Raw genomic sequence first — 25225 nt, forward strand, 5'->3', positions numbered from 1 at the left:
GTGCTTGTGGTGTTCGGCCAATCACAATGCACTGGGTCAGCTGGCCAATCAGAGCAGACTGCGCTTGTCGGAAGGAGGGACTTTGTAGAAAACGAAGCGTTTGAGAGAGGCGGGGCATAGAGGACCTACAATAATGTACAGTATTTGAAAAATAATGTGTTTTTTGAACATTAAAGCATGTCAACATATTCTGTTACACCAAATACACAAAATAATGATATTTAAAAAAGCATCATATGACCCCTTTAAAACAAATGACAGTGTGGTCAACTGCATCAGAAAAGTGGAGGATGAGAGTAAATAAAATTTTTGGACGATGAATTGTCACGTTTTTGTCTTACGATTCTGATTGCATGTGGCTTTTACTAACTAGAGCACAGAAATGTTGTATTGGTTTAAGTAGAGACACTTATATCATTTATAAATGCCACTTTTTCCTTTAATCTATAGTTGTTTTGTTTTTCAATTAGTGGATTTATCAAGCAGTTGATAGAAATCGACAGGGGCTTCTCATTCCCCGGCTCTGTATGGATGGTAAACTCTTTGAAGCTGTCTGCTGTAATACTTCGTCCATGTCGGGGCATGCTTTCCATGTTGTTTCATGTTTCTGAATGAGTTCAGAAAGGGACATCATCATCATCCTACACTCACAAAGTCTCGTAAGTTCAGTTAACCGCAGCAATCCTTCCTGCTGAGGTCATTCAGCATCTCCTCACAGGGTTTTAGAGTGTATTTGATCAACCTGCTTGCTGAAGGAATGCTATTAGGATTGGGATTTTCCTAGAAGATGCACAGAGAAGCTTGTGTATATTATGAGATTTATTTGCCAAACCAAATGATAGGAATTCAGCATTACTCAATTCTCGGAAATGTAACGCCCCTTACCATAATCACGAGCTTCAGCTTTCAAAATAAATGTGATTCCTAAATGCATCTACTTCTGGAAGGCCAAATAAAGTGCTTTTGCTTTTGCCTAGAAACACACAGCGTCTCCCTGACATGGCTGCTTCAACACTAACTGCGGTTACTGAAACCACGCCTTCTTTCTTTGCGTGAACATTTGGGCGGCATTACGCAAATATTTCCACATAGTGAGGTAGATATGTGGGGGCGTGTTAGAACGAGCCGTTTTAGGGGGGTGTGGCAGAGTCTTAACTTTGATAAAGAATATCTCTTTGGTTTTGAGACTTTAGTCTTTGCAACTTCAGGGATCTTATCTATGCACAATCACCTTGTAACACTCCAAAGAGAAAGGAAAACTTGAAATCGCATCAACTAGAGTACAAACATGAAGGGACCATGAAGGGACATATCCAAAACAACCATTCTGAGATCCATAGAAGTAGAAAGCACTTTTATTGTAAGAAAGAAAAAAAAAGATGTTTTTGTTATTCTTCGAATAGACATTCTGGTATGTCAGATTGTACCACTTTATCAAAGGATGCATACTTCATTGGCAGCTGTTACAAGATTTAGTGTCTTTTTGTTGAAGAAGGACTCAAAAGTTGTTAATAAGACCAATTTTCACATATTTGAAAGTTCCTGGTTCAATCTTCACATTTAATAGCTGTGAACTGCTCATCTCTGCTTGTTTTCAGAAATGTTAACATCGCAGGTGTTCGCTCCAAAAGCACTTAGTCCATCAGATATAATGAGAAGAGTTAAGCAACATTCAAGACCGCTTTTCTGAAGCTTATTATATCTCTAGGATAGGAAGACCTATTAATCATTTCATTTTATAACTATTTTAGCTGGCTCATGTGGATGAATGGCTCACTGTCATTCTGGAATTCTCGAGAATCAGTAATGAATCACATAAAGGAGGTCTGAATTTGTTTTCTGTTCCAGATGTGCATTAATGATTACATTTGTGTAGATTATGTTGAGAAGGAATGTGTTCATACCAAGATGAATTGTGAGCAGTCTGTTTAATCGTACGTTTACGTTTATATATATATATATATATATATATATTTACAATTTTTACATTCAATATTTAATTGTGCATGCTCATTTCTCAATGTTTTACATTTCAATTACCTTCTAAAGCTCACAAGTTAATCATTAAACACTAATCATTTAATAACACTGTTAAATGTAATCAAAATGAATATAAATATGTGGTGATTCCTAAATGAACTTGCATTTAAATAAATCATTTTTAGTGTTTAGAGTTGTTTTTTTTTAGACAAAATAGTATTGAAATTTAATATCACTTGTCGGCTATAACCTGAAAATAATTATCAATGTATTGCTATGGGACAGAATGTTAGAATTGGTGCATCCATAATAAATATGTTGCATTTTAGATAGTTTCTGTTGGCTGATGAGGCAAGAAAATTCTTACAATTAATTTACCTAAAAGTGTCTACGATGTATCTTGATGATTATTAGAGCATTACATCATTATCTTAGCAACATGCTAATGTCAAACTCTTTCGGAATCAATTGTGGCAATGTAGTGGTCAAGTCAGAAACTTATGAGGTTCCTTCCAGTTAGGATGCTGCCTTAAACGGTCACTTGTATAGTAGAGAGAATGGCAACCCACTAGATTTTCATACAGAGGCATAAATGTTAATAATATTTAAATCAGTTAGTCCTTGGTAAACATAAATAGTAGCTATACAACTGAAATAATTTCCTCTTCATGTATCAAGATTTTTTAAGCTGATTCTTGTAACATATCCTGCTTTATTTGCTCTGAGACCAAATGGCAAAGACTCATGGAAACAAGCGAGATGGATTCAGAGTTGGAGCAGTCAACCCAATTGTTCCAACTGTACTGTAGGAATGCAGTGGTGTCTAGCAGTCACTGACTCCGTATTTTGGAGATGATTGTTTATTACAATTTCTTGACTTTCTAGATAGTGTTTGCACAATTAAGTAGTTCTCTGTGTCCAATCTACATCAAGGGCTTTGGGTTTTTCCAATTTTCCAAAGCCCAGATTGTTTTGCATTGCGTCTTAGATAAGACGGAAACGGTTTCTCTTCCCACATCTTGGCTAGAGATTTGCAAAAGAAATTCCCGTACAAGTTTACATGACAGCTCATAGAGGATCAACATTTTTGATCCGCTAAGTCAGAGTCGGGCACCGAAGTGAACTAGCAGTCTGTTAGAGAGCCCAAACAGGAAGGGATCAAATGCCTTGTTTAACAAGCATAACTCTTATCACAGATGGGATTGATCCATTCTGTGGAGCCCAAATAAAACAGTGTTGCTGCCTGGTGATTTTGTAAAACGCTTCAGTTTTTATAGCGTGTTTAGAATGTGGAAATTTTAGGTGAAAGTTTGTTTCACCAACACATTAGCTTTTTGGTTTGGCTTCATTTTTTTCATTTGAAAGACTTTGACGATCATTTATTTACTATGTATCCTTTCTTACTAAATTCCTAGTAAACTGAGACACAAAAATAGCCTTCTATTTATGGAAATGCAAAGAGTACATTCTGAAACTGCTTGTGTGTAAAGTGTACTTTGGCTGACTGTGTTCTGGGTATGTTTGTGCGCGTGCTTGGCCAAAGCCTGGTTTAAAAGTTTATCTTTTTGTTGTCTGTTGGATGAAAGTATAGAGACAGGAAGTGAGTCCGCTGAGGAATGTGCTTGGGGCTAACTGTCCTCTGGATGAAGGCCTAGGGAAACTTTTCTTTGTAGCTTTTAGAGGGTAAACGTGGCATTTTCCTCAAGAACTACTGCTGAGGTGAATCGCTTGTGGCCTCGATCTTGAGTTCATAGTGATATGGCATTTTAAGCACATTTAACAGACAAAGCAACTCAGTTGGCACGTAGTAAGCCTAATACAATGCAAAAGGCCAATAAATGTTGGAAAGAATGGAAATCAGTCTGTAAAAGGTGGTTGAATGAAGTATATTGGGACCATTCAGGAAACCCTGGCTTGTGTTGTTCGGGTCTTAGAGACCCTTGAGAGGTGGTGGGCGGAAGAGTCCCAGTGCTCAGCGCATAATTCACTGCAGCTGTTGGAAAGTCTCTGTTTTTAAAAAATGCTGGCGTGGACCAGAGACTTTGTTATTACAAGGAAAATAACGAGCCATTACACTACAGCTACTAACTCAACTCATCTGAGTTGAAAACCAAATGGTTGTTTTTCAAAGCAGTCAAACCTGTAAATGTGATACATCTTGGCTTGTCACATTTTGTTTATTGGCAATCCTGTTATGTTGAAGAGACAAAAAAAATGTATTTTATGCACTGGCATTGATTGACATTATATACAAAAATAATCAGTAATTACATTTCACAGTTTGTGTTTAGGTGATCCTCTCCGTTCATTTAAAACAATTTTGTAGAATCCACCCAAGAGTTTCCCGGCAGAATGTGTAATGTCATTGGCATTATTGTGCTTAAAAATCCGTTATAGGATGGATTATTTCCCAGGATTCCAGGATTTCTGCATGCCTACTGGCTGTGGCTTCCCAGATATTGGCTTAAGCTGCCTGCGGAGTCAATGACATGGCACTTTCTTTTGGTCCAGAAGTTGTTCAGAAATACATTACACATGCAGTATGTTTATGTGTTTATGCAGTGAGAGATATTTTTAGTTTCTATATTCAAACTCATATAGATTTTATTATTTGTTTTGTCATATTTCAATTCAGTTTATTTAGCATCACAGTAATGTGTAGGTCATTGTGCAATCAAAATGTAGAAAAAAAAATATCTGAAATTCTTTAAAACTATAGTACTGTCCTATATGGAACCCCGTTTCCGCAAATAAAAAAGGAAATTGTTACTTTTTATCTCACAATTCTGACTTATTTTCTCATAATTGCGTGATATAAACACGCAATTGCGATTTATAAAGTCAGAATTGTGAGATATAAACACACAATTTTGAGAAAAAAAAGAGTTTTTATCTCGCAATTGTGAGTTTATATCAAGCAATTCTGAGAAAAAAGTCAGAATTATGAGTTTATATCTCGCAATTGTGAGTTTATATCTCGCAATTCTGACTTTATATCTCGCTATTGCGAGTTTATATCTCACAATTCTGTGAAAAAAAAAAAGTCAGAATTGTGAGATAAAAAGTCGCAATAATGTTTTTTAAATTTTTATTCAGTGGTGGAAACAGGCTTCCATAGTGGTTCTTTAAACACATTGCTCTGTTTTTTTTTTAGTAGTATGACCAGCCTGACTCAACCAATAGCATGAGTTGGGGGCGGGGCTTTCTGACCAGTGGCAGACAGGGGGAGTGTTTGTGAATTCTGTTCAGGAGGGTGGTTGCGCAGAAATTACTTTTGTGGTTTTATTTACAATGAATTGTCTCTGGACGTTTTCAATAAGCATCTAACTCGTTTTTCTCTTCTCTTTTTTCTTTTCTCAGTGGTCTGTGGTTTCCGCGGATCAGTGTTACATGGTCTGACTCTAGAGCTTGGAGAAACGGTTCAGATCCTGGAGAAATGTGAAGGTAAGTCATTCCAAGATTCTTTGGAAGCATACTTTTTTAAACGGGTCTTGATGGAAAATCTTGTAAAGTTCCCCCCCCCCCCCCTTTATGGAATGGCAAGTTATGTTTAGATTATCAAACATCAAATGGAGTAACCAAGGAATGATAATACAAATCTTGATATTTGTGAATAAAAAGAAAAAGAAAATGTTTTTGAAAGTAATTGTTATGCCACTTGACAATAAAGTTGCAACATAACAGAAGTACCGACAAGGGATGTAACGATTCACTCAACTCACGATTCGATTCGATTCACGATTTTTCAGGATTCTATTTTCTCACGATTTTTTTTTTTTTTTTTACAAAATGAGATTTAAGACATACATTAAATTAAAAGGCGTTTTATTTGGCTATTGCTGCACGTTTCTTTGTGAAATTGAAATATAACAAAACTAAATTGAAATTTTAAAACAAACCCCAAATCAAACAAGTTACACAAATAAAAGAAATCTCTTAATATGAACAAACTAAGGCTTTGTCTGTGCTTTTTCCATTTAAAATGAGAGACAACCACTGGATTTTAATAACGATCCAAACAAAGATGCAGCATGCATGCAGCATGTTTAGTTTTTCATCTAAATTAAACTGTATAATTTTGAAATTTGAAGCAAAAACAGAATGGTCGGACTTTAGTTTTGTGAAACTATACTACATAAAACATATCTGCACGAAACAGCAGATGAGCTGAATGAGACGCAGATTCACTCTCTGACAGCAGGTGGCGCTTATGAACAGCAATAATACAGTATTTCCTTGGTTACCGCTGTAAACAAAGCAGAGCCGCGCTTATGAACGCTACTTTAATATGCATTGTTCAGAGGCAAGATCAAAAGAAAATATGACGTAAACTTTTCTAAAGACAGTCAGTTCACCTCAGAGATACATTCATATAAACTCCTACTCCAATTGTATCGCAATTTATTTGGCATCTCAACCAATTTGAATTGTCACTTTTTTCGTCACGAATTTCGACCGGCTCGCGGTTAATAATTACATCCCTAGTACTGACAGATTAGGGGTGGGCGATATGGCATAGATATCATATCACGATTCTTTTTCAGTTAGTTTTACTATTTTGCAAGTTATCACATCCAGACTAATTTTAAAAACAAAGCCTTACAAGGTAACGAAATTAAAAAGAATGGCAGATATGTAGGCCAAAGTGGGCATTATTTTATCTTTGTTATTAAAAAATTAAGAACAAAGATACACATTACAAATACACATAATATACAAATAAAACAAACAGTGCTTTATTTTTCAGGTACAGTAGGTGTATTTGGCAGTAGCATTCAATAAATTGAATGAACAAATATAAAAATAAAACACTATATACACTTCACTGTATAAACTATGGATTGATTCTTAAAGCAACTGTATTAATGTTCTTCAGTCAAGAGCAGAGTGATTTTTTTGTGTTTTGTTGTTTTATTAACATTAATTGGATAGTTCACCCAAAATGGAAAATTCTGTCATAATTTACTTACACTTTAGACATAACTTAAGTTGTTTTAAACCTGAATGAGTTTCTTTCTTCTGTTGAACATAAATTATTTTGAAGAATGTGGGTGACCAAACAGTTTCCCTACTATCAAAGTCAGTGGAGACCAGCAACTTTTCATTACCCACATTCTTCAAAATATCTTCTTTTGTGTTCAGCACAAGAAATCAATTAATACAGGTTTGGGACAACATGAGAGTGAGTAAATAATGATAGAATTTTCATTTTTGGGTGAACTATCCCTTTAATGACAAGCGGCAGCATGTTTAGGACTATTAGTCTGCTGCCACTTTAAGAGCTGCACGCATCCGTTTTTCTCTTTACTTTCACTTTAGACATAACAACTGTGTTTATATGTAAACCTTGTGTGTTTTTGACAGTATCAGACGTGAAAGATAACTTAGTCCAGTAATCAGATGGTGTTTGAGAGACTTTTTAGTGTGCGCGAGCTTCAAGTGTACACGCTCAGAAAAAGCGCATGTAACCAACAAGGCTTTAAAGCACATATAAATACACACAAATAATGTACTTTTGTGGTTGCGAAGTGGAGTGTCCCGAGAGTGTAACACTAAGTTAACATTTGATGTGAGTGTATGTCGCATTGTACAGTATATTGAGACTGAGATGCAAGAACTGCAAATTATAGAATGTGTGCTGTAGCACTACAATATGTCTTCAAAAGCAGACAGTGGAGACATTTTAATCGTCCACAATCAAAAATCATGATATCGCACACCCCTACGACAGATATATTTTGACGTACATCTTAGTGAATCTGATTGTCAAATAAAAAAATATATATATAGGGTGGGGACTTTCTATCCATCAGTTGTTGATTGGATGGAGGTCGATCTAAATGCGAGCTTGCAGTCAATTATAAGAAAGGCGTGGAGTTTAAGCAGAGGAAATGATTGGAGTCCTGCATACATCACTGGAAAGGAGTCTGTTGTAAAGATGTGTTATTTACTGTATTTATTTATTAAATAGGTTGTCTAAATGACACATATGCATACCATTACGAAAATTAACCATGGTTGTATTTATAGTAACCATGTTTTTTTGGCATATTGATTACCATTAGTATAACCATATTTTTACTACAAATACCATGGTTAAACTATGGTTAGTGTAGCAAAACCATGGTAAATTTGTGGTTACCATGGCTTAACTATAGTAACCATGGTTTTTTTGTTTTATTTGTCGTAAAACCATGGTTAATTTTTGTAAGAGTAGATGAATCCTTCACAGTAAGATCTAAAACATGCATTTATGCTGCGTTTACACGACAACGATGTAGTCAAAAACAGAAAAGTTTTTCCCTTTCGTTTTTAAAAAGTTTCATGTATACACGACAACGTTTTCAAAACGATTCGCGTTTACACATATCCACGACGGCCAAAAACGCTGTATTATGTATGCCAGGCCAGTAGTTGGCGCTGTCACCTTGTTAGTAAACAGTACCTGTAGGGAAGTGACGATTATATGTTGTATATGATGTGTCTCCGCTTTTGGTTGTAATATTGGTGAAGTAAATCCACACTTTGCTGAAAAAGCGTTAGCAAACTCTTGAGCAGCAACAACAGTACCATGTACTCCGCCATTGTTGTGTATGTTTGTACGCGCTCGCCTTTAAAATCGACATGTCTACATGCCTAACACGTACTACACACGCGCATGACGTCACCGTTTTCAAAGATTCCCATATTGGGTGTTTACACGAAAACGACAACGGTGGCGTTTTCAAAAACTTGCACTTTGAAACCCGTTTTCAAAAATATTTTCAGTCCCCAAAACGCCGTTGTCGTGTAAACGAACAGGCAAAACGCATCAAAAGTTTCCCGCTTTTGGCTGAAAACGTTGTCGTGTAAACGGGAAAAAACCTTAGAAAATAGGCGAATTGTAAACATTGCATTATACGTGTGCATTTTAAACTTAAATTTATTTATTATTATATGACCCCATAGCAGGTAATCTACAGTACGTGTGTTTTTAAATAGAAGAACACTTCTGTTGACGGATGCTTATCCCAGTAAACAGAGCCAAGAAAGGCAGCTGCCGATAATGGTTTCTCAATACCCTGCTGAGTCCAGCTTTTGGTGGATAGTGCGTACGTTGATGGTATGTACCCTCCATCCACAGATAATCTGAAGAAAGCGTGCATTCTTCCAGACTGACTCACACTCAGCTGGGACATGTGAACCATGTGCCACAATCTGCAGACAAACTGCAAGCTTTGTTTATCATTTTTAATGGTTTCCATTAACTCTCTTTATGGGTCAGAGACAAAGGATGTCCGATATAATCAAAGGAAAAATCTTGTAAAACTCTGTATGTGCTGGCCAAGTTCATGGAAGGGTAATCATGGTAGTCTATTCATGTTGATTTCATACTTTTTTGGGGGACATGTTTATTTAATTTTTAATAATAGGTTTTATTTATAGTGTCTTGCTCATGCAACATGAGCAGAACTAATTTCTGCTCATTATTACTTCAAGTTTGCTGGTTAACATAAATAAGGCCCAATTACTCTAAAAATGTCAAGTGGCGTAATCAATTAAAAGGGATAAAATACAGTATTGTCCTTGCACCCTGACTGAATGTCATAAGTGTGTCTATGTAAAAAAAAGTGTTTTTAATTATTTTCAAAAAGAAATTCAGTTGTATTTAATAGTTGAAAGTATTTGTACTAATCATGAATATTTTGAGGAGTTATTCCACCAGATATCTGAAAACCCAATAATATAATATTATATTTAAAAATAAAAATACTGTAAATTGTAGTAATTTGTAAATGGTCATATGGTAATGTCAAAAATGAAGCCACACGAAAAATCTAAATGGATTTTACTTCAGAATTTTTAAGTAGTCTTAGAAGGGGTGTATTCAAATATTATAGTTTTTTAATCTCTTTTTAAATTATTTGTATTTATTTATTTATTATTATTTATTTGTTTATTTTGTATTTTATTATTATTATTATTAATATTAATCAAGCAAGTGGCATGAATTGGGAATCTTGGACTCAAGTATATTTTATTTCATTTGATGGAGCACCAATAATTGCAGGATCTGATATTTTCTCCTGCATCTATGGGTTGTTATTTGTTCTTATTTTATTACTGACTTTTTTCTTGTTTTTTTTTATGAAAATAAAACTTTGCGTTGAAGAAAAGTAGATTTTTGTTTGTATATGCTGTCAATTATAGTTCTTAGAAAGAAAATCGGAATCGGCAAAAATCGGTATCGGCAAATCACATTAACAAAAAAATCGGAAATCAGAATCGGCCAAGAAAATTTCAATCGGTGCATCTCTAATGGGAAGCCAAATTATTTTATTGTTTATTCATCTGTGCATTGCTAGATGTTATTGTGCAAGTTATGTCACTGTACATCATTGAATGTCACAAACCTCATGTGCTCAGGGTTCCTGACACAATGTAATGCGCGGTCTCTAGAGGCTTTAAAATGTTTGTAATATGTGATGTTTAACTTGCCACTGTTTATGCATTCAAAAACCATCAGCCTATCAGTATTCTGCTGTTTGCATTATGCAACATTTCCATGACATCAGTTTGAAAGATCATTTTATCGTAGCCAACAATTCTGAGGTCAGCAAATCTAGTTGGAGCCTTGGACCCGGCAGCATCACACATCTGTGCGATTGTTTGGTAGTTTCCAGGCAACAGCGGCCCATTGTTCCCACAGAGGTCCATTGAACCAGTGTAATGACATATTTAATAGATACGCTTTCCATCATAAGCAATTTAAAGTGCACAAATAAAAGATAGAGTCCCTCTGAAGCAACCTTGTGTCAAGTGCCAGAATTCTTAAAGAACTGAATGGGATCTCATTAATTCTCAGTTCATGGGTAACTCCCACCTGTAATTGAACTTATAACCCTTGTTTTTGCAGGCCAAGACTTTGACCATTAATTCCAGTGCCTTGAGTAAGATCAGAAGCGTTAATAATTTGTAATAATGTTAACAGTTGTGAAAGAGCAGGATATAAACAGCAATATTTTTCCATTTAAGAATCTACTTGAGACAGAAGCTTTACACTTGCATACTACAATATAAACTAAAATACTAAAATACTACCACTGATCTTAGCAAGGAGGTATATTATACCATTAGGATTCCCATTCATCTTAATTAATGACAGTAGCTCTCCTGAAAATCGACATGATAAATGATAAGAAATGATGTATGTGGAGAGTATATTATAAAAAAGGACATTTTTATTGGCTCATTGTTAAAAGAAGTTCACCCAAAAATGAACATTTGCTGAAAATGTACTCACCCTCAGGCATTTCAAGATATAGATTAATTTGTTTATTCATCAGAACAGATTTGGTTAAATTTGGCATTCCATCACTTGCTCACCAATGGATGGTCTGCAGTGAATGGGTGCCGTCAGAATGAGAGTCCAAACAGCTGATAAAAACATCACAATAATCCACAAGCAATCCACACCACTCCAATCCATCAGTTAACATCTTGTGAAGCGTTTTTTTTTTATTTCAGGTTTTCATTCTCTGCATTATAATGTTGTGGTTCCTAACTTCTCTTGTAGTATTTAAAATGATTATGAAAATGAATGTTATCGGCCATAAAATGAAACTAATTATTGCCTCATCATTAACATCAGTGCATCCCTATAATACATTGAATCAAAATATTATTACAGAGCCTCTGCGATTACAGATTCATCCTATAAGTAGAAATTTAATATGTATCAACAGTAAGTAAACGTCATTTATATACATTTATTTACTGGAATTATTCTGTTTCTAGATGCACTGCCAGGTATAGTAACACACCCTAATATAAGCTGACATAAGTGGAGCAAATCAACCAAAATGACTGCTGTTTAGCTTTCCCATAATGGTGTGAGATATTACATGAAGATTACGTTCTCTGTAAAGAAAGAACCCATTTCTAAAAGCCTGCTCTTATACCGGTGTAGCCTATCCAGACTCAGGAACCTGGTGGGCTTCTTTGTTTACAGTGAGGTTAACCACTAACATGTTGGCAGCGCTATACTCTTTAAATTTGCACTTTGCTCTGAAGGGAAGAAATCTAGTCACAAAGAAGACATTTGGGTCACTAATCTGCTTTGGGAAACACAGCCCATCTTGGATAAGAATGAATGTTTTACCTGCGCCAGCAATTCATAGATATATATTTTTTAATTCACTATATGTGATGATGGACAAAGCCTTGAAAATGCTCAGCTTGTCTGTGGAGCTGAGCATTTTGTTGATTTATTCTTATATTCCATAAGGCTGTGGCTTCTGTTGGCACGCTGTGCTAAGCACTAAGATACTAAATGCCAAGTAAAAATCATGTCAACTACAAAAAGATATCTGTCTTTGAAGCTATTAAACAGAAGTTGGCGTGAAGAACAGTGAAGAGCAGTTGCCTGACCTCCCAGGAGTAGTTATAATGAAAAATATGTTAAATGTACCTTTCTGTGGGCAAACTACAATAATCCACAAGAGTGCCTGAAAGCCCCTTATGTTATGTGTGGTAAAATCACAGTAACACACTGCCTGTGTGGCTTATTTGCTTTTATAAAATGGCAACGACAGCTATAGAATAAATTACACCAGTGTTCAGTAAATACTTATATTTATTACTAATACCTTGGCACAGTAATGTAGAATTAAGCTGATGTGCAGTCACAGGTGTACATTTATTGTCTATTTTACACTGGCTTCAAATGGTGCTTATCCTGTAAAATATGTTATAAAAATATTGTGAGGATGAAAGGATAGTTAGGGATAGTTCACATAAAAAAGAAAATTCCGTCATCATTTACTCACTCTCATGTCGTTCCAAAACTGTGTGATTTTCTTTATTTACTCCTAAAAAAATAAAGGTTCCAAAAGGAGGGTTTCACAGTGATGCCGTAGAAGAACCATTTTAGGTTCCGCAAAGAACCTTTTAGCGAACAGTTCTTAAAACAACATTTTTTTCTTAGCGTGAAGAGCATTTTAATAATCTACTGGAACTGAGGCCCTGTTTACGCTAGTGTGTTCTCGTTTTAAAATGAAAACGATCCTCGTCTACACTTGTGTTTTCAGAACCGATCTCCGTCCGCACTACACAACCGAAAACGCATGTCACATGACCTTTCATGCAGGTACAACAATGAGCATGATGTTATTATTTACACAGTCATCAAGGATACGCAGAGCGAATGTTGGCTGCCACGCCATTGTTTTCAAAAGACTCCGTTTTGGTCCGTTTACACTGAAACTCAACTCCAGAGTTTTCGAACTAAAACGGGGTCTGCAGCGTTTTCGAAAGTCTCCGTTTTCGAGGGTCGAAAGCACCGGAGTAGTGTAAATGACAGGCGTAACCGTAGCAAAAGTTATGCGTTTTAAAACGAAAACGCACTAGTGTAAACGTAGCCTGAAAGGTTCTATTGATGTTAAAGGATGGAACCTTAGATGGCAATAAAGAACAGTTATTTTTAAAAGTGTTCTGTAATCCGTAGAACTTAAAAGAAGATATTTTGAAGAATGTTTCAACAGTTCTCCATATTATGGAAGTCAGTGGAGTCTAAACCTTCTGGCCAAGACCTGACAATCTGACCAACTCTGTATCTTTCAAAGAATAAATGCCACAGAGCTGGGAAACCTTAGCAAGACCAACGATTAAGTGCTCATAATATCAACCCTGTAACTAATGATGCACTGAGATGACTTTTGCACAGAAACTGAAATGAATGTTTTCATTTAGCCAAAATCCAAAACTGAAAATAAAGGTATCAGTAATTAAACTCTTTATGCTGTTCTCAGGTGATAAACTAAACCGTTCTTAGTCAAGTTCTTCAACATTGTGTCTCTTCTCGATATTTTAGCGCAACAAATTTTGCAAATTGCTAGCATCATTTTTGGTCATGATGAAGTGCTGATATGTTTACTTGTATATTTTTTGCTTGTTTATTTTGTGTACATATTTTTGTCATTTATATATGTGTGTGTGTGTGTGTGTGTTTTGCGGTTTCATTTTCATTTTCATCTCCTTTTTGAACTGTTGCCATCTGGTCGGCGTTACAGAGCACCGAATACCAGGACAGCCAGGCACAAGAACAGTTTCTTTCCCCAGGCAATCTACCTCATGAACAGTTAATGTTCTCCCATTGTGCAATTAAAGTACAGTATGTGCAATAACCTTATAATTATTTATCACCCTAAACCCTAGTACATCCCTACAACTTATTTTATGCTATTCTATTCCTATTCCATCTATACCACACCTGTACATACAATTTATTCTTTTTTTGTGGTTTATATTTATGCATGTGTATTTTATTCACATCTCATTTTTATTATCTGTGTGTTGTTGTTGTCTCCGTGTACTGGAAGCTTGTGACACTATAACAAATTCCTTGTATGTGCAAACATACTTGGCAATAAAGCTCTTTCTGAAGTTCTGAAGTTTTCTGTTGCCAAAATGTTGGTGTATCACTATTTTAAATATGATTTTGCGATTAAACACCTGTGAACCAACTCCTGAAACATACATCTACCTTAAATTTATGAGACTATTTACTCAAGATATATATTTCACAGTTTCTTGTATTTCCTGGGATTTGAACCCATGACTTTGCTATTGTTAGCGCCATGCTCTACTGTTTGAGCTTCAGTAATGTGAAAAGTTGCAGAGCGCAATCTGATTGGATTGGATTTTAACAAGTGTTTTCCAGTGTCGTGTGCAATATCAGACAGTCAGAGAACAATCTGTGGGTGTCCAAGAGCGTGAGGCGGAGACCACCCTTGTCATTGGTACATGGTGGCCACACATCAAATGTTTTGAGCAACGTGGAGTTAAATGGTCAAAGTCTGTTCATAATTTTCTGAGAAGGTTATGGTGTTTATGAAAAGTTTTCTGAGGTCTTTCCACAGTCTCATAAATCCATTAGATCCTGTTTGGGTTTGTTTCTTGGCCAATCACAGAAAAATGAGTAATTCTGTTTTCTCTCCGAATGTAGTTAACTCTGTAGAGTTCAGTTTGTTCTTAGGGCTTCCTGAGGTTCCTCCATTGAATAGAATGTCTTAGCGGTAAAGCAGGGCTGATTCAGCCGGTGCCTGTGGTTTGAGTAATTTTCAGTCAATCTGCTCTGTAAAAAAAATAAAAAATTCCCCTGTAATTCATTGGATATAAATAAACATGTCGCATTCATCTGGATTACAGTAGAGTAGACACATATTTTAAAGCTTGGCCCAACAAGACTATGCCTGCATCTCTCAATGTAGGTCATTTTCCTGATCTGGAGAAATCTGAAGTAAAAAAAAAAAAAGTGGTTTACGTCTATCGACAGCTGCATTTTGTGGTTTTGAAGTTTTTAAACAACATCCAAATTTGCTCAACAAGTCATGTCTCTGTATTTTATTGATTAATTTAAATCATATGTTATTGGAAAACCAAGCAAGCATGTCACTTTCCTTGTATGATGCGGGTTACATTTTGCATTTTCATATTTAGCGGACACTTTTATACAGAACACCTTGTACAGTGTTGTCTGGGAATCAAATTCATTAATTAGCGTTGGTAGTGCCGTGATCTACAACAGGGTTTCGCAAATGAGTTGATGAAAAGCTAATCATTAAACTGAATATAAAATGAAAATAAATACATTTGGCTGCACCAATAATTGAAATGAAACTATAATCGTGATGTAGCTTAGTGTGATGATCAAATCAAAGGCTGTGATTTCATTAAATAAGTATATAGTCCGTATTCTGCCAAAATAAAAGCTTGAATATTTGAAAGTTACAAATTTAAGAATATAACTTTTATATTTTAACTGTAATGAAAATAAAAACAATCAAAATGCTAAAAAAAAAAAAAAAAGATTACTTGCATGTCATGTGACCATTAGCGAACCATGAACATGCAAATGTGACATTACATTATTGAAATATTAACATCCCAGGGGGTACTTCACTAAATATTTTATGTCTAAGTGGTTAAGCTGACAACAAGTCTGGAAAGCCTGATGTTCAAGAAGAACTATAGGAACCCCTAGATGGGGTTCAAATTGAACCCACAGCTTTACATACCACACCATGCACATTAAAAAGATAAATTTTGTATTATGCATCACAAAGTTTATTACCATCCTGCATAAAGCTTTAAAAAGTAGTAATGCATTGATTATTCTACAGAGGCGACTTGCTCCAAATGGACAGGTAAATGACCCGCGTCCTGCCTAAATTGCAGACATTTTTCCAGCCAAGGCCATATGGAAGAATGTGTTGATATGAATTGCCGATTTTGTTAATACGCCAGCATAAGTGATTCCTGATGTTACGTTTTTTCTTAAATGTCCCATTCTTCTCCGCAGCTGCCACGGAGGGGCGAGTCAACGGAGGTGAGGACTTCTTTCAAAAGGTAAGGAAAACCACATTGCTTTGGCAGTCAAAAATAGGTTAGCATCATGTTGCATGTGTAATTATTTCTGCAATTAGGGCCGCACGATACAGCAGTGCAATAGCTTTGCGGTTCTCAAGCCTCAAAATACTACCATTGCGGTAATAGAATAAATATGGGACTTCCATAACTAGCGTTGTATGCTCAGCGTGTAGCTCAAAATTATGGATTCAGTAACATAAAGAGGCTCACTCCATTTTCTCATTTGTGTAATTGCAAATATTGTGCCTGTTACAGTTTAGCATACCAATCTCAAGAGGAAATAACAGCACTTTCTATGTCAAATAGAAAAGCATATTTAGAAAGCTGTCAGTTATAAAAACACAGGGTCTTAATTCAGATTTTTTTTTATGAAAATGGCTTGTGATGAACAATGTTTTATAGTATATAATATATGAGACACGTGTTGTATTGTGAATAGTCACTCTGCTGTGCGTTGTGGCTACCAAAATTCTTTAAAGGGATAGTTCATCCAAAAATGAGAATTCTGTCATTCCAAACTGTATGACTTTCTCTCTGTTCTTCAGAACACAAAAGGAGATAATTTAATGAATGTTATATTTTCATATGCTTAAAGGAATAGTTTCATATGCTTAAAGGAATTTTGACTCAGACTATGATTACTACCATTTTAATGTGTTTGTTTGTTTGTTTTCATCGGAACAGATTTGTAGAAATTTAGCATTGCATAACTTGCTCACCAATGGATACTCTGCAGTGAATGGGTGCCGTCAAAATGAGAGTCCATAATAATGCTTCCTCCAGTGAAAAATTCCTCTCACATCAAAATCCACCAACATATTTGTTTAGAACTGTTTTGCAATGTTAAACAGCAATGTAAATAGTGCTTGATCTGTGCATATTTCTCTCCTAAATCAGACAAGACAACTTTTTGACTGGAGAAAGCATACTCAGACTAGATGACTCATATTATAGCTGGTTTTTAACCAATAAGATGGTTAAAAATGTCATAATAATGGATTGTTTATTACAAGCATGCAGCTTGTGGATTACTTAAATTACTTGTGGATTATTGTGATGTTTTTATCTGCCGACTCTTATTCTGACGGCACCCATTCACTGCAGAGGAACCATTGGTGAGCAAGTTATGTAAAGCAAAATTTCTCAAAATCTGTTCTGTTGAAGAAACAAACCCATATAAATCTTGGATGGCCAAACATTATCAGAAATTAGTAAAATATTAGAATGATTTCTGATGGCTCTTGTGACACTGAAGTAGTGATGGCTGCTGAAAATTCAGTTTTGCCATCCAAGGAATAAATTCCATTTTAAAATATATTAAAATAGAAAACGGTTACTTTAAATTCTAATCATATGCCACGCTTACTGTTTTTACTGTATATTTGGTCAAATAAATGCAGCCTTGGTGAGCATAGGAGACTTATTTCAAAAACATTTACATTTTTAGTGCCCCTAAACTTTTGAACGGTAGTGTACCTTGATGCTTAATTATTACCATATTAAATATAAAAATTTAAATAAAAAAAAAACAACAACTAACAATTAATCCAAAATAACATGAGTGAGATATGTAATATTTTACTTAATTTATTTGGCGTTGCTAAACTCCCCCTGTTAAAAATTTGCATTGTAAAATGGCAAAATAACTACATTCAAATTGATCTCTGCAAAAGTGTACAGGAAGTCCATGCAAAAGTGAGAAGTGTGTGATAAATCGCATTTGCTTCGAGAGCCTAGTCAGTGACTCGTGACAAAACACCTCTACCTGAAGGATACTCAAAACAGGTCTCCTGTGCGTTTATGGCCTCGCCAAAACAAGCACACTTGGCGTATTTGGACTCAGTGGGGTAGAACAGTATTTGGGGCAAACACTTGCCAGACTGATTGACAGGCTGTGAATAAATACAGACTGGAGAAGCCAGACAGCTCAGGGCAGGAATTCAGCACCTGAATCAGAGCATGCTGGCCTTCAAAATAAATACACTCGCAGGCAAGTCGATATTGGTATGAAATACAGTCCATGTCAATGTTCCACTTGTTTTAACCTGTAAGGTGTGGGAAAATAATCAGACGCAGTTAAGAGAGCTTGGAAAGTGCCTGTTCTGGAAGATACGGCTGGCTGCACCGTAAGCCTCGGGCTGCCACAAATTTGGGTAGTCGCAGCTGATGCAAAGCTTCAGGAACGCCAGTTCCTGCTTTTAAAATAAACACAACCTATCATATCACATACAGTGTGTTAACAATTGCCATTTCTCAAACAACACCCTAAATGTGGATTTGCAGTTTCATGGACTTTAATCGCGTGCGTCCATGAAGTCCACGCCTCCATAGACTAAAAAATAAAAGGTATAGGATTTAATTTGATACTTTTTTCACTCAGAAATTGCTAGTACATTTCACAAACAATTACAAAGGAATGCCATGTAACATATGACATTAAAGGAATAGTTCACCCAGAAAAAAAAAATGCTGAAAATGTACTAACCTTCAGGCCATCCAAGATGTAGATGAGTTTTTCTTCATCAGAACAAATTTCGAGAAATGACATAATTTGCTCACCGATGGATCCTCTGCAGTGAATGGGTGCCGTCAGAATGAGAGTCCAAACAGCTGATAAAAACATCACAATAATCCACACGCAATCCACAAGTAATCGATATGACTTAATTGTTTAGAACTACTGTTTTCGCTTGTAAACAGTGCTTGATCTGTGCATATTTCTCTCCTGATTCAGACAGGACTTTTTTTTTTTTTTTCACTGGAGAAAGCAATATTATGAATAGAGTGCTTATATTTTAGCCGAAAGCAATGATTTGAAGTTAAAAATGTCTTGATGGATTTGTTTACTACAAACACACAGCTTTTCGCTTCGTGAGTCAAGTGGAATACTTGTGGATTATTGTGATGTTTTTATCAGCTGTTTGGACTCGCATTCTGACGGCACCCATTCACTGCAGAGAATCCATTGTTGAGCAATTGATGTAATGCTAAATTTCAGCAAACTCATCTAAATCTTGGATGGCCTGAGGGTGAGTACATTTTCAGCAAATTTTTATTTTTTGGTGAACTGTTGCTTTAAATGTGAAATATTGTAAAACTCTAATAATCTTTATTTTATATACAGCCTACAATGTAGGCCATCCAGTTTTTCATTTTAGCTTTCAGAAGGTTCATGGGTGACTCTTTTGCAGCTACTTGTACTCTAGACGATTACGCGACAGCTTTACAGTAGACTTTGGGATGGGCCCTATATTTCATCTGAATTAGGGAACGTTAAAAATTAAGGATATGATAGTTCTTTTGTGAAATAACACAGTGTATCTCCTAAGGAACCTTGTAAATGTGATCAAAAGATAAGAGTGGTCTTTTTCTGCTCACGTCAACATACTTGTGCTGAAAACAAATACTTTATCTAAACACACCATGTAAAAATGTGAAATTTAGCCAGAGACACAAATGAATTCATGGAAAATGACCTCAGAAATTGTCTCACAAATGTTAAAAAACATCAACAATCCTTTTAAAAGGAGTGTTTCTTAAAAAAATAGTATAAAAAAGGACTGTAGGAGTCTTTTAACTGGGAGGAAAATATTTCTGCCGACTCCTCGTCCCACGCCCCAAGAACATGTCTTTGGTAGAATGATACCAGCCAGCCCGCTAAACTTTTGAGTGTTTTCAAAAACAACATTGCGTTCCTGTCCATCATGGCGGCTGCGTTTTCGTGTGTGAGCCATCAGGTATTCCGTGATCCTGCACAATGATGGGATTCAGCCCTTTTTGCTTAGACGTTTCCCTCATGCTGAGCGCTCCGATCAGGTAACGACGAAACCTCAGGAAACCTCGCCTCATCTCTCTGAAAGAATGCAGCGATATTAAGAGGTTTTTTTTAACAGAATATTGACTTAGCTCCTCATACTGCTATTTAAATAGTCGTTTTGTAGACTGTTTTCTAATTGCCAACAAAATAATGCATTTTGCATTTATTGCATTGTTTTTTGTTTGAGTACTGAATGAAAGAGCGCTTCATTGATTGAATTTAATGATGTTTTATTAACAAGGTTCGGGAGGAGCGTGTCAGATACTTAGCCTAATTACCTTAGGCTAAGTATGGATCACAACGCACCGGGGGTAATTCGGATAGACTTACTTCTATCTATTGACGGTTATCAGCATCCCTCCTCCGCCCCATCTCCTCACTTTTGAGTTCATACTACACTTATACGGGGGGTACTGTAGGTCCACGCCATTCCCGAGCTCGGAGCCCTTCCCCAGACAGCACGCCAAATATGCATTACCATACTTCAGCTAATTATATGTAAGCGTGAACTCGTGAATTAGAGGTGTTTGGCAATGCAAGCATCACTCTTAGGCCTATTGCTCATACTTTTGGATTCGTGGGGGGTGAATAACAAGCTATAATATTACCTTAAATTTAGTTTTGGTGGTGTAACCTAATTTAGGTAGGTTGATCCTGAGATTTTGAATAATATATTTTACTTAATTAAAAATGTGTTAATTTAAATGTTACCACATAGAACACACACATTCATATTTGTATTTATACACTTTTTTTTTTCAGTGTAACTTGTCCTGCACAGTTATAAATGGAAAAGAGTAATAAATTAAATTGAGCTTTAAATTGAGCAAATTGAGTTAAGGATAGGAGTGCCTTTACTTACTTTACTTAATTGGATTTTCTATTTAATTTGCCTATAACTTTTAACAGCTTTTGAAAACACTAGGGCTGCACAATTAAAAAAAAAAAAAAAAAGAATTTTCAAGTTTCAAATAATATTTTTATAATAATGTAATATTTTTATTTAGTATGTTTTATATTTTATTTAATAATAATAATAGTAATAATAATAATAATAATTATTATTATTATTAATAAATAAAAATATAAAAAATACATATTGATATAGAATCCCAAAATCCCAAATTGTGCAGCCCTACAAACAAGCACATTATCACATTTTAATTCACTATCACAATTTTTATCAGAAAAATTGCAATTAATTTTTTTCCCCCCATACATCATGCAGGCCTAGAAAATACTGCAAGTCCCATGTTTAGGGACTAGAAGATCATGACTTATGACATTTTGACTTAAGCCAGTAAGCAACCACATAGAAACCACCCATAAAACACTCACAATGCCAAAGCAATTAGCTAATGAACAATCAGAAAACCTCAGCAACCCCGTAGCGATGCTGTGACAACATCCACAATACCCTAGCATTGTGGTAAAACAGGCTTATGTTATTCAGAATACGTAAACATCTGTGTTTTAATATAGTTTATTTATTTTTAGACAAATTAGATAATTAAAATAATTGATAAATGTTCGTCTGGTCTTGCATATTGCCTTATTTCATCTCAGATTTTATAAAAAGGGTGCATTTTATATTTGCCCCTTCAAAACACTCCTAGCTGTTTATAGAATGAGGATGAATTGTAAAATGTTGTAAAGTTATTTGTCAACAGATTGATGTGGAATTTTGGGAAGGAAATGAAAAACAGGTGCATGCTGGCTGGAGCAACGACAAAAAGCCTCAACAAGAAGGGTGGGCATAAAAAGTAAACATGCCACTTGTGCCTGTACAAAGACCTGTATTGTACTGTGTGCCATAATTTAATAAATTTCATATTGGGCCTTTAAACAGCTCTAAAATCTGAGCTCCCTTTGAGGTACTTTTATTATATTTTATGATTATTAAAGGGATAGTTCACCCAAAAATGAAAATTGCCCCATGATTAAATCACCCTCAAGCCATCCTAGGTGTATACAACTTTCTTCTTTCAGACGAATATTGGAGTTATGTTAAAAAATGTCCTGGCTCTTCCAAGCTTAATAATGGCAGTAAATGAGGGTCTAGATTTTGAAGCAAAATAAAGTGCATCCATCCATCATAAAAAGTGCTCCACATGGCTCCAGGGGGTTAATAAAAGAAAGTGAATCGCAATTGAATTGATGCGTTTGTGTAATAAAAATATCCATATTAAAAACCTTATAAACCATAATCTTTAGCTTCTGCAAACTTTCGTACGCACGCGCGCGCGTTCATGAGAGAGTGGCATAGTGTAAGCTCCAGTGAGAATATGCTGGTCTCACGAGAACTGAGTTTTGCTTACAGCAAAGGAAACCCAGTCTCCTAATTGGCTTATATAGAAATCCCCCTGACATTTTTCTTTACAAATCCTCGTTTTGTACTTCTAATTCGTGACGGTGTTTTGTTTTGCGCTCTCCTCTGCACTTCTATGTTCGTTACTTCTCACCGGAGCTTACGCTACACCTACGTCCTACGTCACCCGCTGGAACGCCACTCTCTCCTGAACGCGCACATGACATTAAGCGGAAGATAGAGATTATGGTTTATAAAGTATTAAATATGAATATTTTTCTTACACAAACACATCGCTTCGCTTCAGAAGGCCTTTATTAACCCCCCGGAACCATGTGGAGCACTTTTTATGATGGATGGATGCACTTTATTTTGCTTCAAAATCTCGACCCCCATTCACTGCCATGATAAGGCTTGGAACAGCCAGGACATTTTTAATATAACTCTGATTGTATTTGTCTGAAAGAAGAAAGTCATATACACCTAGGATGGCTTGAGGGTGAGTGAATCATGGGGTAATTTTCATTTTTGGGTGAACTATCCCTTTAGGAGTAATTTTCCCAGAAATGAAAATTCTGTTATTACATTAAAGTTCATGCTGTTGTTTTCAATACAGTAAAAGTGAATGGGTACCATGGCTGATAAGCATGATTTTTAATGAACAATGAACTTTTTATTAACTTTTTTAACTTAGCATGGAATAGAGTGGCGTATTTTTGTAGATCAGCTCAGAAGTTAGCATCACCCTGGTTTTTAATTATTGCGGTGACAAACAGAAGTTCATGATTCTTACATGTTTTGTTCATAATGATAATCTTCACAAATTAACACAATTTTGAAATTTGATGCATAAATATCACCTGAAGTAAAAAGCTAAATGTAGGCTATACATGAACTACCTACCCGATCTCATGAAAGTGCGTATTAATAGTATGCCAAATAAAAACGAAAACTCGTGGTACTGATACGCAAAAATGGACTTTGGCATGTATATGCTATGCGATGGGTAGGTTTAGGGTTGTGGGGTAGATGCGTATCATATGTACGCGAAAACTGCGTATCACATGCACGCCAACAAATTTCGTATCAAATGCATGCGAAAACTGCATATTATATGCACGCCAAACACATGCGTATCATATGCACACCAAAGTCCATTTTTGCGTATCAATACCACGAGTTTTCGTTTTTATTTGGCGTACTATTTATACGCATTTTCATGAGACCGGGCTCGACCTACACAACGATCACATGACTTCAGCGGCACCACCATTAAGCGTCCAACAGCTCTTTCAGTCTTTATTTAAAAACATTTTCGCTGAAAGTTTGAGGTAGAAAACTTTGCAAGAATGTGATTATAAACACAATGAGGCTGTACAAGCAGAAGACTGATTGGATGAGTTTTCCTGTTCGGCGAGATGAAGTTTGTGTAGCCAAAGTTGTAACCACATGTGTAGACACTTGTTAGCAAAAGCTTTAATTTAGTTTATGTCGTAAAATAAACAGTGAAAATATCTTTGTTTGACGGACCTTATTTCAGGCATTTAACCAAAAACCCATTCAAAAAATCCTATCAGCATGATGGAAACAGAAGTGCTAATATTCTAATTTGTTTCCAGGTTTTGGTCTACAAAAATACATCATACCTGCAGAACTCTATTGTATGGCTTCAGAAGACTTGAGAAGAATATAGCGCACAAGTCATACGGACGACTTTCTTGATGATTTTATGGTCTTTTTTTGTCCTTTTGGAGCTTGACAGCCTCTGGTCACCATTTACGTTCATTGCATGGAAAAGAGCAACATGAACATTCTACACTATTCACAATTTCTTATTTTGTGTTCCACAAATGATTTTTTTTTTACTTTTACTAATTTGCACCTGTGATGTTCTCAGCCTTACCTGATCCTTCCTGTTTTTGATTTCTTCTCGCTGCTGAAGCCTTGTTTTTGGCTACAAAAACATTTGGCCCGATTCTCCTCTGAGTCTGAGTTTTGCCTTCTTTATTTGACAAGATGTCATGAATTATAGCGAAAACAAACACGATCCGTCAGTCGTACAGGATGCCAATCTCAACGATGCACAGGGTGAGCAACAACATCTCGCACAGTACGCTGAAGCCGTGTGCTCATGGAAACACTGATTTGGGCCGTTTCCTAGCCCTCCACCCACAATCCCATTCACACACAAGTTGTGAGGTACGCGTTGGATCAAACTTCTGGCCCTCAGCGGGTGTTTGTTGCCTCACACAGATATAAGAGAATCTGTTTGCGACAGGGATCATATGGAATTACTCAGCGGGTTTGTAATATTGCCAGGTTTTTCCCGCGCCTCATGATAGATGACTTGACACGCTCTTGCTCACTGTCTGTCTGCCTGATTTCCGCTGAGTGTAATAATTAAGTGCTCTGGTTGGCCAAATTTATTTTTGACCTTTCAACCATGCATTTTTTTCCAAAACAAAAGGCAAGGGATTTTCCCAAGCTTGGATCAGGGTGTATGTGTGTGTGAGGTCGGGAATATTATTTATAAGTTCTCGTTAAGTCAAAAATCGAGAGAGCTGTTTTGAATGTGATAGTACATTTCCTTTCGTTGGACGAAGTTGTATCCCTTCAAAGGAACAAAAGGCACATCTTTGATTGGTTAACAGTGCTTTGGGCCTCTAGAGACTCCTTTCATCTCACAGAAACTGTGCTGTAAACATTTCCAT

The 25225-nt window shown here is 36.0% G+C and overlaps 1 protein-coding gene across 1 annotated transcript in view; it reads left to right on the top strand.

The window, feature by feature from the left end:
* The window catches only part of LOC107596591 (protein bicaudal C homolog 1-like), an 85329-nt gene that overhangs the window by 2950 nt on the left and 57154 nt on the right, over positions 1-25225 (top strand). The window contains exon 3 of the mRNA XM_016287348.1: positions 16322-16368. Within this exon, the coding sequence (XP_016142834.1) occupies positions 16322-16368 (47 nt within the window). The remainder of the gene's footprint in view (positions 1-16321; positions 16369-25225) is intronic.

The sequence above is a fragment of the Sinocyclocheilus grahami genome, unplaced genomic scaffold, assembly GCF_001515645.1.
Source record: "Sinocyclocheilus grahami isolate Dianchi unplaced genomic scaffold, SAMN03320097.WGS_v1.1 scaffold221.1, whole genome shotgun sequence".
Classification (NCBI taxonomy): Eukaryota; Metazoa; Chordata; class Actinopteri; order Cypriniformes; family Cyprinidae; genus Sinocyclocheilus; species Sinocyclocheilus grahami.